At 60.1% G+C, this 16838-nt stretch overlaps 3 protein-coding genes across 3 annotated transcripts; 1 reads left to right on the top strand and 2 right to left on the bottom strand.

Annotated features, from left to right (window-relative positions):
• Positions 1–303: 303 nt before the first annotated feature.
• On the top strand, positions 304–3473 carry LOC135209174 (collagen, type I, alpha 1b-like). The gene is made up of 4 exons (XM_064241856.1): positions 304–584; positions 738–1194; positions 1392–2131; positions 2453–3473. Exons 1-4 carry the CDS (start codon positions 304–306, stop codon positions 3471–3473), a joined length of 2499 nt encoding a protein of 832 aa, XP_064097926.1.
• A 53-nt stretch (positions 3474–3526) lies between these two features.
• LOC135209168 (basic proline-rich protein-like) lies at positions 3527–7435 on the bottom strand. Its single transcript, XM_064241844.1, has 6 exons — positions 7257–7435; positions 6893–7101; positions 5606–6756; positions 4704–5510; positions 3830–4537; positions 3527–3748 (listed from the first exon to the last, which is right to left on the bottom strand). The coding sequence occupies exons 1-6, from the start codon at positions 7433–7435 to the stop codon at positions 3527–3529; spliced, it is 3276 nt and encodes a 1091-aa protein (XP_064097914.1).
• Positions 7436–7442: 7 nt separating this feature from the next.
• On the bottom strand, positions 7443–9167 carry LOC135209161 (basic salivary proline-rich protein 3-like). The gene is made up of 3 exons (XM_064241830.1): positions 8809–9167; positions 8192–8360; positions 7443–8042 (listed from the first exon to the last, which is right to left on the bottom strand). Exons 1-3 carry the CDS (start codon positions 9165–9167, stop codon positions 7443–7445), a joined length of 1128 nt encoding a protein of 375 aa, XP_064097900.1.
• Positions 9168–16838: the final 7671 nt, after the last annotated feature.

Raw genomic sequence — 16838 nt, 5'->3', positions numbered from 1 at the left:
CAGGCGTCCCGTGGGCGAAGCCCGCTACGGATTCCGGGAAGGGGCATGTGAAGCCCGCCAGGTGTCCCGGGGGACGGTGGGTGCGAGCCCGCCGGCATCCCGGGATGGGTGGGCAGGCCTTGACGGGTGGGCGAGGCCCGCTACAAGTCCAAGGAAGTGGCAGGTGAGGCCCCCCCAGTGTCTTGGGATTGGTCGGCAGGGCCCGCCGGGTGTCCCACGGGACGGGGGGAGGGTGAAGGCCCTCCAGGTGTCCCGAGGACGGGAAAGGCCCTGGTGTCCCGGGATGGGTGGGCGCGGGCCTTGATGGGTGGGGCGAGCCTGCTACGGGGTTCCGGGAAGGGGCAGGTTGGAAAGAACCCCGTGGTTGTCTTGGGGAACTGGTCAGCCGGGGCCCCCGCCAGGTTTACTCTGGACGGGTGGGCGAGGGCCTGCCAGGTTTGTCCCAAGGGACCACCTGGCGAGCTCGGCCCGCCCACCGTTCCTGGGAACGGCTGGGCGAACGGGCCCCGCCAGGTGTCCCAGGACGGGCGGGCAGGCCTTGACGGGTGGGCAAGGCCCGTACGGGTTCCGGGAAGGGGCCAGATGTGAGGCCCGCCGGGTGTCCCCGAGACGGGAAGGCCTGGTGTCCCGGGGGATGGTTGGGCGGGCCTTGATGGGTGGGCGAGGCCTGCTACGGGTTCCGGGAAGGGGCAGGTGAGAACCCCCAGGTGTCTTGGACTGTCATCCGGGCCCGCCAGGTTTCCTGGACTGGTTGGGCGAGGGCTGCCTCAGGTGTCCCAGGACACCTGGCGAGCTCGCCCGCCCGTTCCTGGGAACGGCCTGGGCGAAGCCGCCAGGTGTCCCAGGACGGGCGGGCAGGCCTTGACGGTGGGCGAGGCCCGCTACTGGTTCCCAGGGAAGTGGCAGGTCCCCGGACGGGCGGGCAGAGGCCCGACAGGGGTCCAGGGACGGCGGGCAGAGGCCCGCCAGGCATCCCGGGACGAGCAGTCACGGCTCACCAGGCGTCTCGGACGGGCGGGCGCGGCCCCGTCAGGCTTCCCGGGTACGGGCGGGCAAGGCCCGCCAGGCGTCCCGGGACGGGCAGGGGAGGCCCGCCAGGCGTCCCGGGACGGGCAGGCGCGGCTCACCAGGCATCTCGGGACGGGCGGGCGTGGCCCGCCAGGCTTCCCGGGACGGGCGGGCGAGGCCCGCCAGGCATCCCGGGACGGGCGGGCGAGGCCCGCCAGGCGTCCCGGGACGGGCAGGGGAGGCCCACCAGGTGTCCCGGGACGGACGGGCGAGGCCCGCCAGGCGTCCCTGGACGGGTGGGTTGGCCTTGACGGGTGGGCGAGGCCTACTACGGGTTCCGGGAAGGGGCAGGTGAGGTCCCCCAGGTGTCTTGGACTGGTCAGCCGGGCCCGCCAGGTTTCTCGGGACTGGTTGGCGAGGCCTGCCAGGTGTCCCGGGCGGGCCTCGCCCGCCTGTTTTCACGAACGGGCGGGCGAGGCCCGCCAGGCATCCAGGGACGGGCGGGCAGAGGCCCGCCAGGCGTCCCGGGATGGGTGGGCAGGGCCTTGACGTGTGGGCGAGGCCTGCTACGAGTGTCCCGGGACGGGTTGGCAAGGCCTGCCAGGCGTCCCGGGATGGGTGGGCAGGCCTTAACGGGTGGGCGAGGCCCGCTACGGTTCCCAGGAAGTGGCAGGTCCCCGGACGGGCGGGCAGAGGCCCGCCAGGCGTCCAGGGACGGGGCGGGCAGAGGCCCGCCAGGCGTCCTGGGATGGGCAGGCACGGCTCACCAGGGGCGTCTCGGGACGGGCGGGCGCGGCCGTCAGGCTTCCCAGGATGGGCGGGCGAGGCTGCCAGGCGTCCCGGGACGGGCGGGGAGGCCCGCCAGGCCTCTCGGGACGGGCAGCGCGGCTCACCAGGCGTCCCGGGACGGGCGGCCGTGGCCCGCCAGGCTTCCCGGGACGGGCGGGCGAGGCCCTCCAGGCTTCCCGGACGGGCGGGCGAGGCCCGCCTGGCGTCCCGGGACGGGAGGGGGAAGGCCCACCAGGTGTCCCGGGACGGGACGGGCGAGGCCCGCCAGCGTCCCTGGACGGTGGGTGGGCCTTGACGGGTGGGCGAGGCCCGCTACGGTTCCGGGAAGGGGCAGGTGAGGCCCCCCAGGTGTCTTGGGACTGGTCAGCCGGGCCCGCCAGGTTTCTCGGGACGGGTTGGCGAGGCCTGCCAGGTGTCCCGGGCGGGCCTCGCCCGCCTGTTTTCACGAACGGGCGTGCGAGGCCCGCCAGGCATCCAGGGACGGGCGGGCAGAGGCCCGCCAGGTGTCCCGGGATGGGTGGGCAGGGCTTTGACGTGTGGGCGAGGCCTGCTACGGGTGTCCCCGGGACGGGGGGGCGGTGGGCAAGGCCTGCCAGGCGTCCTGGGATGGGTGGGCAGGCCTTGACGGGTGGGCGAGGCCCGCTACGGTTCCCAGGAAGTGGCAGGTCCCCGGACGGGCGGGCAGAGGCCCGTCAGGCGTCCAGGGACGGGCGGGCAGAGGCGCCAGGCATCCCGGGCGGGACGGGCGGGTAGAGGCCCGCCAGGCGTCCCGGGACAGGCAGGCACGGCTCACCAGGCGTCTCGGGACGGGCGGGCGCGGCCCGTCAGGCTTCCCAGGACGGGCGGGCGAGGCCCGCCAGGCGTCCCGGGACGGGCGGGGGAGGCCCGCCAGGCCTCTGGGACGGGCAGGCGCGGCTCACCAGGCGTCCCGGGACGGGCGGGCGTGGCCCGCCAGGCTTCCGGGACAGGCGGGCGAGACCGCCAGGCTTCCTGGGACGGGTCGGGCGAGGCCCGCCAGGCGTCCCGGGACGGCGGGGGGGAGGCCCGGGGGAGGCCCACCAGGTGTTCCGGGACGGACGGGCGAGGCCCGCCAGGCGTCCCTGGACGGGTGGGTGGGCCTTGACGGGTGGGCGAGGCCCGCTACGGGTTCCGGGAAGGGGCAGGTGAGGCCCCCCAGGTATCTTGGGACTGGTCAGCCGGGCCCGCCAGGTTTCTCGGGACGGGTTGGCGAGGCCTGCCAGGTGTCCCGGGCGGGCCTCGCCCGCCTGTTTTCACGAAGTGCGGGCGAGGCCCGCCAGGCATCCAGGGACGGGCGGGCAGAGGCCCGCCAGGCGTCCCGGGATGGGTGGGCAGGGCTTGACGTGTGGGCGAGGCCTGCTACGGGTTCCGGGAAGGGGCAGGTGAGGTCCCCCAGGTGTTTTGGGACTGGTCAGCCGGGCCCGCCAGGTTTCTCGGGATGGGTGGGCGAGGCCTGCCAGGTGTCCCAGGCCACACCTGGCGGGCCTCGCCCGCCTGTTCCTGGAAACGGCTGGGCGAGGCCCGCCAGGTGTCCCGGGACGGGCGGGCAGGCGAGGCCCGCTACGGATTTCGGGAAGGGGCATGTGAGGCCCGCCAGGTGTCCCGGGACGGGTCGGCAAGGCCCGCCAGGCGTCCCGGGATGGGTGAACAGGCCTTGACGGGTGGGCGAGGCCCGCCAGGTGTCCCGGGACGGGCGGGCAGGCGAGGCCCACTACGGGTTTTCGGGAAGGGGCATGTGAGGCCCACCAGGTGTTCCGGGACGGGTCGGCAAGGCCCGCCAGGCGTCCCGGGATGGGTGGCAGGCCTTGACGGGTGGGCGAGGCCCGCTACCGGGTCCCAGGAAGTGGCATGGTCCCCGGACGGGGCGGGCAGAGGCCCTCCAGGCGTCCAGGGACGGGCGGGCAGAGGTCCCGCCCAGGCGTCCTGGGACGGGCTGGGTAGGAGGCCCGCCAGGTGTCCCGGGATGGGCAGGCGCGGCTCACCAGGCGTCCCGGGATGGGCAGGCGCAGCTCACCAGGCTTCCCGCGACGGGCGGGCGTGGCCCGCCAGGCTTCCCAGGACGGGCGGGCGAGGCCCGCCAGGCTTCCCGGGACGGGCGGGCGAGGCCCGCCAGGCGTCCCGAACGGGCGGGGTTGGGAGGCCCACCAGGCGTCCCGGGACGGACGGGCGAGGCCGCCACCAGGCGTCCCTGGACGGGTGGGCGGGCCTTGACGGATGGGCGAGGCCCGCTAACGGGTTTTCGAGAAGGGGCAGGTTGAGGCCCCCCAGGTGTCTTGGGACTAGTCAGCCGGGCCCTCCAGGTTTCTCGGGACAGGTTTAGGCGAGGGCTGCCAGGTGTCCCGGGCGGGCCTCGCCCACCAACGGGCGGGCGATGGGCCCGCCAGGCATCTAGGGACAGGGCGGGCAAGGAGGCCCGCCAGGCGTCCCGGGACGGGCGGGGCCAAGAGGCCCGCCAGGCGTCCCGCGATGAGCGGGTAGCGGCCCGCCAGGCATCCCGGGAGCGCCTGGCGTTGCCTCGCCCGGCGCTCTGCCAGGCAATCCCTGGTGACTGGGTGGGTTGGGCCTTGACCGGGTGGGCGAGGCCCTCTACGGGTTGTTCCGGTGAAGGGGCCAGGAGGTGAGGCCCCACCAGGGTGTCTTGGGAACTGGGAGTCAGGCCGGGCCCACCAGGTTTTTTTCGGGACGGGTGGGTGAGGCCTGCCAGGTGTCCCGCCCGTTCCCACTAACGGGCGGGCGAAGGCCCGCCAGGTCATACCAGGGTACGGGCGGGCAGAGGCCCGCCAGGCGTCCCCGGGATGGGTGGGCAGGGCTTGACGTGTGGGCGAGGCCTGCTACGGGTTCCGGGAAGGGGCAGGTGAGGTCCCCCAGGTGTTTTGGGACTGGTCAGCCGGGCCCGCCAGGTTTCTCGGGATGGGTGGGCGAGGCCTGCCAGGTGTCCCAGGACACCTGGCGGGCCTCGCCCGCCTGTTCCTGGAAACGGCTGGGCGAGGCCCGCCAGGTTGTCCCGGGACAGGCGGGCAGGCGAGGCCCGCTACGGATTTCGGGAAGGGGCATGTGAGGCCCGCCAGGTGTCCCGGGACGGGCGGGTCGGCAAGGCCCGCCAGGCGTCCCGGGATGGCTGTGGAACAGGCCTTGACGGGTGGGCGAGGCCCGCCAGGTGTCCCGGGACGGGCGGGCAGGCGAGGCCCACTACGGGTTTCGGGAAGGGGCATGTGAGGCCCACCAGGTGTCCCGGGACGGGTCGGCAAGGCCCGCCAGGCGTCCCGGGATGGGTGGACAGGCCTTGACGGGTGGGCGAGGCCCGCTACGGGTCCCAGGAAGTGGCAGGTCCCCGGACGGGCGGGCAGAGGCCCTCCAGGCGTCCAGGGACGGGCGGGCAGAGGCCCGCCAGGCGTCCTGGGACGGGCGGGTAGAGGCCCGCCAGGTGTCCCGGGATGGGCAGGCGCGGCTCGCCAGGCGTCCCGGGATGGGCAGCGCAGCTCACCAGGCTTCCCGCGACGGGTGGGCGTGGCCCCGCCAGGCTTCCCAGGACGGGCGCGCAGGCCCGCCAGGCTTCCCGGGTGGACGGGCGGGCGAGGCCCGCCAGGCGTCCCGAACGGGCGGGGTAGGCCCACCAGCGTCCCGGGACGGGCGGGAGCCCGGGGGGGGGCCGCCAGGCGTCCCGGGACGGGCGTGGCGAGGCCCGCCAGGCGTCCCTGGACGGGTGGGCGGGCCTTGACGGTGTGGGCGAGGCTACGGGTTTCGAGAAGGGGCAGGTGAGGCCCCCCAGGTGTCGTTGGGGACTAGTCACCAAGCCGGGCCCCATCCTGGCTTTCTCGGGACTAGGTTTGGCGAGGGCTGCCAGGTGTCCCGGGCGGGCCTCGCCCACCAACCGGGCGGGCGGGCGGAGGCCCGCCAGGCATCTAGGGACGGGCGGGGCAGAGGCCCGCCAGGCGTCCCGGGACGGGGCGGGGCAGAGGCCCGCCAGGCGTCCCGCGGGCGGGCAGTAGGCCCAGACAGGGCGTCCGCGATGAGCGGCCCCCGAGGCCGGCCCGCCAGGCATCCCGGGACGCCATGGCGGGGCCTCGCCCGCGGCTCGCCAAGGCATCCCTGGACGGGTGGGTGGTGGGCCTTGACGGGTGGGCCGCGAGGCCCGCTTACGGGGTTCTGGAAGGGGCAGGTGAGGCCCCACAGGTGTCTTGGACTGGTCAGCCGGGCCCACCAGGTTTCTTGGGACGGGTGGGTGAGGCCTGCCAGGTGTCCCGCTCGTTCCCACGAACGGGCGGGTGAGGCCCGCCAGGCGTCCAAGGACGGTGCGGGCAGAGGCCCTCCAGGCTTCCAGGGATGGGCGGGGCTTGACGTGTGGGCGAGGGCCTGCTACGGGTGTCCCGGGAGGCGGGTGGGCAAGGCCTAGCCAGGCGTCCCGGGATGGGTGGGCAGGCCTTGACGGGTGGGCGAGGCCCGCTACGGGTCCCAGGAAGTGACAGGTCCCCGGACGGGCGGGCAGAGGCCCCGCCAGGGGCCGGGTCCAGGGACGGGCGGGAGAGGCCCGCCAGGCATCCCGGACGGGCTGGTAGAGGGCGCCAGGTCCCACCCGGGAGGAGCAGGCACGGCTCACCAGGCGTCGGACGGGCGGGAGCGTCACGTCAGGCTTCCTGGACGTGCGGGGCCGAGGCCCGCCAGGCGTCCCGGGACGGGCGGGGGAGGCCCGCCAGGCGTTCCCGGACGGGCAGGCGCGGCTCACCAGGCATCCCGGGACGGGCGGGCGTGGCCCGCCAGGCTTCCCGGGACGGGCGGCGGGAGGCCCGCCAGGCTTTGGGCGGGAGGGCGGGCGAGGGCCTGCCAGGGCGTCCCGGGACGGGCGGGGGAGGCCCACCCAGGTGTCCCGGGACGGACGGGCGAGGCCCGCCCAGGCGTCCCTGGACGGGTGGGTGGCCTTGAGGGTGGGGGGGCGAGGGCCTGCTACGGGTTCCGGGAAGGGGCATGTGGCCCCCAGGTGTCTGGATGGTCAGCCGGGCCCCCCGCCAGGTTTCTCGGGACGGGTTGGCGAGGCCTGCCAGGTGTCCCGGGCGGGCCTCGCCCGCCTGTTTTCACGAACGGCGGGCGAGGCCCGCCAGGCATCCAGGGACTGGGCGGGCAGAGGCCCGCCAGGCGTCCTGGGATGGGTGGGCAGGGCTTGACGTGTGGGCGTGGCCTGCTACGGGTGTCCGGGACGGGTGGGCAAGGCCTGCCACGGCGTGGGCCGGAGGGCCCGCCCTAGGGCCCGGATGGGTGGGCAGGCCTTGACGGGTGGGAGGGCGAGGCCCGCTACACGGTTCCCAGGAAGTGGTCAGGTCCCCACGGGACGGGCGGGAAGAGGCCCGTCAGGCGTCCAGGGACGGGCGGGCAGAGGCCCGCCAGGCATCCCGGGACGGGCGGGTAGAGGCCCGCCAGGCTTCCCGGAACGGGCAGGCACGGCTCACCAGGCGTCTCGGGACGGGCGGGCAGGGCTTGACGTGTGGGCGAGGCCTGCTATGGGTATCCCGGGACGGGTGGGCAAGGCCTGCCAGGCGTCCCGGGATGGGTGGGCAGGCCTTGAAGGGTGGGCGAGGCCCGCTACGGTTCCCAGGATGTGGCAGGTCCCCGGACGGGGGGCGGGCATAGGCCCGTCAGGCGTCCAGGGACAGGCGGGCAGAGGCCCGCCAGGCATCCCGGGACGGGCGGGTTAGAGGCCGCCAGGCGTCCCGGGACGGGCAGGCACGGCTCACCAGGCGTCTCGGGAGGGGGTGGGCGCGGCCCGTCAGGGCATCCCGGGACGGGGCGGGTAGAGGCCCGCCAGCAGCTCCCGGGACTTGGCGGGTAGAGGCGCCAGGCGTCCCGGGACGGGCGGGGGAGGCCCGCCAGGCGTCCCGGGACGGGCAGGCGCGGCTCACAGGCGTTTCCCGGACGGGCGGAATTGGACCGACAGGCTTCCCGGGACAGGCGGGCGAGGCCCGCCAGGCTTCCCGGGACGGGCGGGCGAGGCCCGCCAGGCGTCCCGGGACGGGCGGGGGAGGCCCACCAGGTGTCCCGGGACGGACGGGCGAGGCCCGCCAGGCGTCCCTGGACGGTGGGTGGGCCTTGAGGGTGGCGCGAGGCCCGCTACGGGTTCGGGAAGGGGCAGTTGAGGCCCCCCAGGTGTCTTGGGACTGGTCAGCCGGGCCCGGCCAGGTTTCTCGGGACGGGTTGGCGAGGCCTTGCAGGTGTCCCGGGCGGGGGGCCTCGCCCGCCTGTTTTCACGAAGTGCGGGCGAGGCCGCCAGGCATCCAGGGACGGGCGGGCAGAGGCCCGCCAGGCGGTCCCGGGTGGGATGGGTGGGCAGGGCTTGACGTGTGGGCGAGGCCTGCTAACGGGTTCCGGGAAGGGGCAGGTGAGGTACCCCAGGTGTTTTGGGACTGGTCAGCCGGCCCGCCAGGTTTTCTCGGATGGGTGGGCGAGGCCCGCCAGGTGTCCCAGGACACCTGGCGGACCTCGCCCGCCTGTTCCTGGAAACGGCTGGGCGAGGCCCGCCAGGTGTCCCGGGACGGGCGTGCAGGCGAGGCCCCCCGCTTACGGATTTCGGGAAGGGGCATGTGAGGCCCGCCAGGTGTCCCGGGACGGGTCGGCAAGGCCCGCCAGGCGTCCCGGGATGGGTGAACAGGCCTTCACGGGTGGGCGAGGCCCGCCAGGTGTCCCGGGACGGGCGGGCAGGCGAGGCCCGCTACGGGTTTCGGGAAGGGTCATGTGAGGCCCGCCAGGTGTCCCGGGACGGGTCGGCAAGGCCCGCCAGGCGTCGGGCGGGATGGGTGGACAGGCCTTGACGGGTGGGCGAGGCCGCTACGGGTCCCAGGAAGTGGCAGGTCCCCGGACGGGCGGCAGAGGCCCCCAGGCGTCCAGGGACGGGGCGGCAGAGGCCCGCCAGGCGTCCCGGGGAAAGGGGCGGGTAGAGGCCGCCAGGGTGTCCTGGGACGGGCAGGCGCGCTCACCAGGCGTCCCGGACGGGCAGGCGCAGCTCACCAGGCTTCCCGGGACGGGCGGGCGTGGCCCGCCAGGATTCCCAGGAGGGCGGGCAAGGCCGCAGGCTTCCGGGACGGCAGGGCGAGGCCCGCCAGGCGTCCTGGGACGGGCGGGGGAGGCCCACCAGGCGTCCCGGGACGGGCGGGCGAGGCCCGCCAGGCGTCCTGGACGGGTGGGCGGGCCTTGACGGGTGGGCGAGGCCCGCTACGGATTTCGAGAGAAGGGGCAGGTGAGGCCCCCCAAGGTGTCTTGGGACTAGTCAGCCGGGCCCGCCAGGTTTCTCGGACAGGTTGGCGAGGCCTGCCAGGTGTCCCGGGCGGGCCTCGCCCACGAACGGGCGGGCGAGGCCCGCCAGGCATTCTAGGGACAGGCGGGCAGAGGCTTGCCAGGCGTCCCGGGACGGGCGGGCAGAGGCCCGCCAGGCGTCCCGCGATGAGCGGGAGCGGCCCGCCAGGCATCCCGGGATGCCTGGCGGGCCTCGCCCGCGCTCGCCAGGCATCCGTGGACGGGTGGGTGGGCCTTGACGGTGGGCGAGGCCCCGCTACGGGTTCCGGGAAGGGGCAGGTGAGGCCCCACAGGTGTCTTGGGACTGGTCAGCCGGGCCCGCCCGCCAGGTTTCTCGGGACGGTGTGGGTGAGGCCTGCCAGGTGTCCCGCCCGGCCGTTCCCACGAACGGGCGGGTGAGGGCCCGCCAGGGGGAGTCAAGGACGGGCGGCAGAGGCCCTCCAGGCTTCCAGGGATGGGCGGGCTGAGGCCCGCCGGGCGTCCCAAGCTACTGGCGGGCCGCGGCCCGCCGGGTGTCCCAGGACGGGCGGGCGCGGCCCGCCAGGCGTCCCAGGACGGGCGGGCGAGGCCCACTAGGTGTCCCGGGACGGGCGGGCGAAGCCCGCCAGGTGTCCCATGATGGGTGGGCAAGGTTCGCCAGGTGTCCCGGGACGGGCGGGCGAGGCTTGCCAGGTGTACCGGGACGGGCAGGCGACGCCCGCCAGGTGTCCCAGGATGTGTGGGCAAGGCCCGCCAGGTGTCACGGGACGGGCATGCACGGTCCGCCAGGTGTCCCTGGACCGGCTGGCGTGGCCCGCCAGGTGTCCCGGTTCAGGCAGGCGCGGCCCGCCAGGTTTCTCGGGACGGGTGGGCGAGGTCTGCCAGGTGTCCCGGGACAGGTGGGTGATGCCCATCTCGCATCCAGGTTCCTGGTGGGTGAGGCCCACACGGTGTTCCTGGAATGGGTGGTGATCCCCGCCAGAAGTTCTGGGACGGGCAGACTAGGCCTGCTGTCCTAGGAAACTTGTCTGGCCTCGCCCGTACGTCCCGGACACCTGGCGGGCTTCGCCTGCCTGTCCTTTGACACCTGGTTAGCTTCGGCCTTCAGTCCCGGAATACCTGGAGGGCTTCACCCGCCCATCCCGGGAACGTGCAAGCGGTGTCCTGGGATGGGTGGGCACGTCACGCCTGGTGTCTGGGGAATGGGCAATACCCATCAGGAGTCCCTGGACGGTCAGGGAAGGCCTGCAATTGGTCCACTTAATGTATCACATTTTGTGTGAATGCACCCTTGTTGTTTGTTATTACACTTATAAAAGTAACTACTTTTAAGGTTACTCTTTTTCTCTTTCTTGCTAGGCGTCCCATGGCGGGCTGGCGAGGCCCACAATTGGTCGACTCGACGTGGCGCATTTGTTGTGAACGCGCCCGTGATGTTTGTTATTACACTTATAAAAGTAACTACTTTTACTGTACATCTAAATTGCCAGCATAAGATAGAGATAAACAGAAAATATATCATTAATGAGTTATACGTAGGGGTACCACTTCCAGTCAAGGATTCTACAGTTCCCCCTAATTCTCTCCATCCTCTTTAGCAATGTGACACTCATTACAGCGATTACACGGTGGATGCGTCTGTCCACATCGCTGCAGGTTATTCCGAGACTTACCGTCAATTAAGGTAACGAGGTAGGTTCTCAAGCAAACTATCTAATTCCTGTTATAAAAAAATAATCATCCTGTGTTCTCTCGCTAGTGATGATGGTGTAATACACCGCTCTAAAGTATAGTGAGAGGAAGAAGTGTTTTGGTACCATGGCACACAATAGTTCATTCCCTCCTGATCCAGAGCGAACACGAATCCGTGACTATGAAACCCCTAAGCAGTTGAACAAGTAACTAATTAAGCACCCAACAGACTGTTCACAAGATCGATACATAACTTTCACCACAGTGTTAACGGTGGTGTTCTGTAATCTGCTAGCCACCTCATGTATATATATATATATATATATATATATATATATATATATATTATATATATATATATATAGATATATATATGAATGAGATGGCTTGCTGATTACAGAACACCACCGTTAACACTGTTGGTGAAAGCTTTGTATCGATCTTGTGGGCAGTCGCGTCTGTTGATAGGATACGATAATCTATTGGAAATACTAATTCTGAATACTGACTTCCTAAGCACTTTTATTCTCATATATTTCGCATATTTCTTTAGCTGCATATTTTACAATCAAACCCAATATCTACAGCAGCAAATTAGCAAAATTTTCAGTTCACTTGCGAATTACTGCTATACCGTATGTGATTTTCTTGAAATACTAACACAATATGAAATATTAAGATATTTTCACCAATGTAACAAATTCGTATTTAGTAGAAAGATAGAAAGACAGAAGCAGATAAAAAAATATTAATAATAGGACAGAGATAAAAAAAATTATGAAAGAGAGAGACTTTCAAGTTCTTTTCTGGTTTAATACCATGGTGAACAAGCCTCATCTTATTAGTTTCGTTTTATCACCATGGCAATCGTAAAATATCTTTCTTAATAACATCTTCTTCATTGTTTTCACGATGCATTGTAATAGAAAATAACTCAACTTAGATTCTGTTTCAAAGAGCAAAGTAGTTTTGCAGTGCCGATGGAGTTATAGCTAATGCTATAATGTGTAAACGAATTAATTATCGCTGACAATTTTGATTGTCATATTTTAAAAGCTATTGCCAGCGAATATGCTATTGTAGGAATTTAACTTATCTCTTTACGAAAGTCAACTCTACTGCAGTGGTCCCTCCCTTCCCTGACTAGTTCTTGTGTTGGGGAGGGTTTGGAACCAATATCTGCTACCTTGGCATTGGTGAGTTAGGTTGCGTATTATATGACCGATCTTAGGCTGCAGTTTTTAGCTCAACTAATTTTATCAGGGTCTATTTCTTCTACTTTTTGGATCGTTTTTCAATATTCCAGCCTGTGCAACCTTCTCATGCAAAGGAAAAGAAGGTCTTATAGCTGTTTTAAGGTTTATATATGCTAGCCAGCCAAAGATCAACCTGTGGTAACACTGAACAACATCCATACAAATAATACTAGTATGCTATGATCACAATTGAAAGAAGTGAATAATGGTAAAGAATTCTGTAAATATGACGTTACGTTCCTGATGTCGATGTCAGGCTCTGTTTCTACAACATTTTCAGGGTATCAAGTGGCTTAAGTCAGTAGCTGTAGATGGTAAGGTGGGGCGGGAACAAAGTCACTGTCAAATTTGTGCGTGTCCCAAGTCACTTTCTATCAAATGTTTACCTCTCAACACAGGTATGGGCAGCGTTATCCTTAAACCTTTGTATATGCTATTCTGTTAGTTTAAAAAAAGTGTCCACACCATAATATTGTTTGTGGATTAGTAGTTTCCATGACCATTTCATTCTACATTAAGAATAATAACAATTGGACAGGTAAAAGACTATTCAATTCACAGCGCATTTTCGTTGCTAGAACCTCACACAGCCAAAAAAACTGTCAAACAACACTCTCTCTCTCTCTCTCTCTCTCTCTCTCTCTCTCTCTCTCTCTCTCTCTCTTATAAACTTTTTTGTCTTTATCTTTGTGCTATTATTGATATTTTTGCTGTGCTTCTTTCTTTCTAGCTTTTATTGAATATGAATTTGTTACATTGGTGAAAGTACTGCATCTTATATTTTGCGTTAGTATTTTTAAAAATTAGCTACATAAAGCCATAATTTGTAAAACTTGAGTATATCTTAGTTTTACCAGACCACTGAACTGATAAGCAGATTTCCTTGGGCTGGCCCGAAGGATTAGTTATTTTTCTTTTTTTTTTTTGGTTTTTTTTGTTTTTTTTTTTTTTTTTTGGAACCAATTGGGCAGCTAGCAACGGGACTTGCAGCTTACTGTGGGGTCAGAACCACATTATATCGAAAAAGGAATTTTCTGCACCAGAAATAAATTCCTCCGATTCCGCGATGGCCAAGCCGATAATCGAACTTCGGACCACCAGATTGGTGGCCGAGCGCGAAAACCCCTCGTCCAACGAGAGACTACCCCCATAATTTGTAAGTTTCCAAAAACAGGCATCGGGTGTTATCACCCAAATCGCTTGCCTTCTCTATGGGTATTGGCCCAATCCACTGCCCAAAATGTATTACAGGCAGTCCCTGGTTATGACGGGGGTTCTGTTCTGAGACGCGTGTAAGCCGAAAATTGTCATAAGCCAGAACATCATAAAAAAATCCTAAGAAAACCTTACTTTTAATGCTTTGGGTACGTTAAAAACTATGTAAACTGCATTGTTATTGCATTTTTCATCAAAAAAACTTTCAAGTATTGATTATTTTGCATTTTTGGCATCATTTTTCTTCTACTAGATCAGCGTTTGTAGGCGTCATAACCTTGGAAATAATTTCTGATGAATATAATTGAAAAGCACCTTAACCTCAGAATGCCGTAAGCTGAACCCGTCGTAACCCGGGGACTGCCATATGTAATGATAGCTAAGAGAATGTCAGTTAGGAACAGCGTTAATATAAAAGAGAGGGAGGGGAGAAACAAGACAGTGAAGTGAGAGAGAGAGAGAAAGAGAGAGAGAGAGAGAATTAGTCACAGGAAGAGTCCCCAACAGCAGCCGCAACACGCCACAAAGTTTTGTTTAATCAAAGCGGTTTCCATAAAAATCTTCACCTATGACCCGACCTCTACCACTCTTGCCGGAAACTCGACAGGTTACGGTGACGTCATAAGTTCTAACCCACAAGGGGAGGAATTAAGTCAATCCATCACACCTAAAGGACGGCGTTAGATAATCTGCAAACAATATGAATGACCAAACAGGAGGGCCAAAAAGCATATCCCCTCCCGCCTATTGTAGGTGGGACATTCTCCTTTGTAGAATCTTTTAGAAGCCCAGCAGCAGAAGGAGAGCACCAGTTGGAAAAAGAAAGGGCTGCGCACAGCTCTGACGAAAGTTGGTCAGCTACCCAAAGCCAGAGCAGTTGCTGTTAACAGAACTTCAAATTGATTTGTAGTCTTCATTGTTGAACTTGTATCTGTGACTGTATCATTCTAGTGTGAATGAAGGGAAGAAGCTTGCACTGCATCTCATTTAAAGACTCCTGAGAAACTCCAACAAATAATATATATATCTATATATTCATATGCGATATATATATATATATATATATATATATATATATATATATATATTATATATATATATATATATATATATATATGATGTCCTTTTACCAGTAATACAACAGTATAATATGAAGATAAACGGCCCGTAAAACACTATTTTAACGTTGTAACCATATATTTCGAGCACTTCCTTCTGTGCTCCTGATCACTGGAATAAAAAATATGGAATATATGTCTTACAGGCGTATTATAGACAAAAACATATGAAGTGTGGCAGTATCTCTCTGTTTGTGACCCACGAAGGGTGGAAATTAAACTATTCCATGGTGATTTGCTGGCCTCATTCACTCACGTCTGGCGACTCGTTCCAGTGGTCGGATGTTCTTGGACACCTGCTATAGGAGCGGCCTAAGGTTTAGTTTGTCGATGTCATCCGATTTCCAGTGTCCTCCTGACAGGTTCATATTGTTGGTTTGATTGATGATAGCAGATTCCAGCATTTTCCTTTTGTACGGACAGCTGCTTTTGAAAATCAGCTCCGCCCCACTCCATAGGAAAATCCCCGAGTTCTCTGTTGCATGTCGCACTGATCTTTTGTGTTCTGCTAAACTTTGCGAGATGGATCTACCGGTTTCCCCAACGTAAATCTCATTACAATTGCTACACGTGTCTTGTAAACCCCGGCTTCTTCTTCTCTTTTATTTAGGTATACGTTAATGAGCGAACTCCCGATGGATTTGGGATAATGGAAAATAAAAGGATTATTAGACCTGAAGTGTTCTGTGGCTTTTTGAATGCTTCCATCTTATGGAATTTTCAATTTATTGATAAAGTCTATTTGTCTATTGGGAGTGGGACCTCTATAGTATATTGTATTCGCTTTATTTATCGCCTTCTCAATAATGTATGGTAGGTAAAGCAGTTGCATTAGGTGTTGGCGGATCGTGTTGAATTCTTTATCTACGTACCCATTTGAAATCATTCTAAGCCCCCTGAGGAATAGGCTTGCACCCAACCATGGTATTTACGGATACATCGTGGTAACTTAGGAAATGAATATATGAAACAATGAAAGGTTGGTTTCCTGTGTTCAGTGAATGCATATCTATTCTGCTCTCTTATGATTAGTACGTCCAGGAACGGCTATTTCCCGTCCTTTTCCCATTATGTTTTAAATTTTATAGTTGGAACTAGCGAATTTAGTTGATTGAAAAATGAATTGAAATCTCCCCAGCTATCATCCCGGTAAGTAAAAATATCATCTACGTATCTAAGCCAGACCATGTTGCGGGGTTGATAGAGGGACAAAATTTCTGTTTCGAAATATTCCAAAGTGTAGTTTTGCTAGAAGGGGGAATAGGGGACTGCCCATGCTACAACCTATGTTATAAAAAATACCATTGAACCAGAGAACATCTTGTTAGTTACACAGAGGTTGATTAGTTTTATCATTTTGTCAATACTAAGAGGACGAGTTGCGAGACAGGAGTTAATGAGGCCAAAAATCACCAGGGAATAGTTTAATCTATGTCCATATTTTACTAGTGATCAGGAGCACAGAAGGAAGTACTCGAAATATGTGGTTGCAACTTTAAAATAGTATTTTATGGGCCTTTTAGCTTCATACACACACACAGACACACACACAAACACACACACACACAAATATATATATATATATATATATATATATATATATATATATATATATATATATATATATATATATATATATATATATATATATATAATTATACAACCAAGGGGCAGGCAGGTGACGACCAAGGAATACATCAAATCAGGCGTTGACTGAAGGAAACAGGCCAATCTACATAGTTTTTTATTCCAACGTTTCGTAATAACATTTATTACATCTTCTGGGAATCTGTCAATTAATTAAAATAATAATTATTATAAAACATCTTAAATTTACTAAAAAATTAAAAAAATTGTAAAAAAACTAAAATTCACTAAAATATACAATTACAGAAAATTATTATTTAAAAGCTGGAACCGCCAACCAACCTTAAGTTAAGAGAGAGAAAAGACTGAATGATAGGAGACAACAAAAAAGGAGACACGTTAACTAAGGTACAGTTGGATGGAGGAGGTTGGTATTCAACTGGGGAACCAGCTGCTTAATGAGTAATTGGACTCTAAAATGGGTAATTCTTGGGGGGTTTGGTGTTGTTTGTTCCTATAATGCAAAAATCGTCTCTTTCGATATGTGTTTTGCAGATTTTACGAAACGTTGGAATAAAAAACTATGTAGATTGGCTGTTTCCTTCAGTCAACGCCTGATTTGATATATATATATATATATATATATATATATATATATATATATATATATATATATATATATATATATATATATATATATATATTATATAATAATCAGTTTGTGTTTGCTACCTCAAAATAACGTAAGTCGTAAGTAAACTGAAAATTTTGCTAATTGCTGCTATAGATGTTAGTTTTTTTATAAGGGGTGTCTTGCAGATTACAGATCAACACCAATAACACTGTTGGTGAAAGATTTGTATCGATCTTGTGAACAGTCGTGTCTGTTGATAAGATA

This window comes from Macrobrachium nipponense, chromosome 11 (genome assembly GCF_015104395.2).
Source record: "Macrobrachium nipponense isolate FS-2020 chromosome 11, ASM1510439v2, whole genome shotgun sequence".
In the NCBI taxonomy this organism is placed as follows: Eukaryota; Metazoa; Arthropoda; class Malacostraca; order Decapoda; family Palaemonidae; genus Macrobrachium; species Macrobrachium nipponense.
This window is presented reverse-complemented; position numbering and strand designations above follow the sequence as displayed.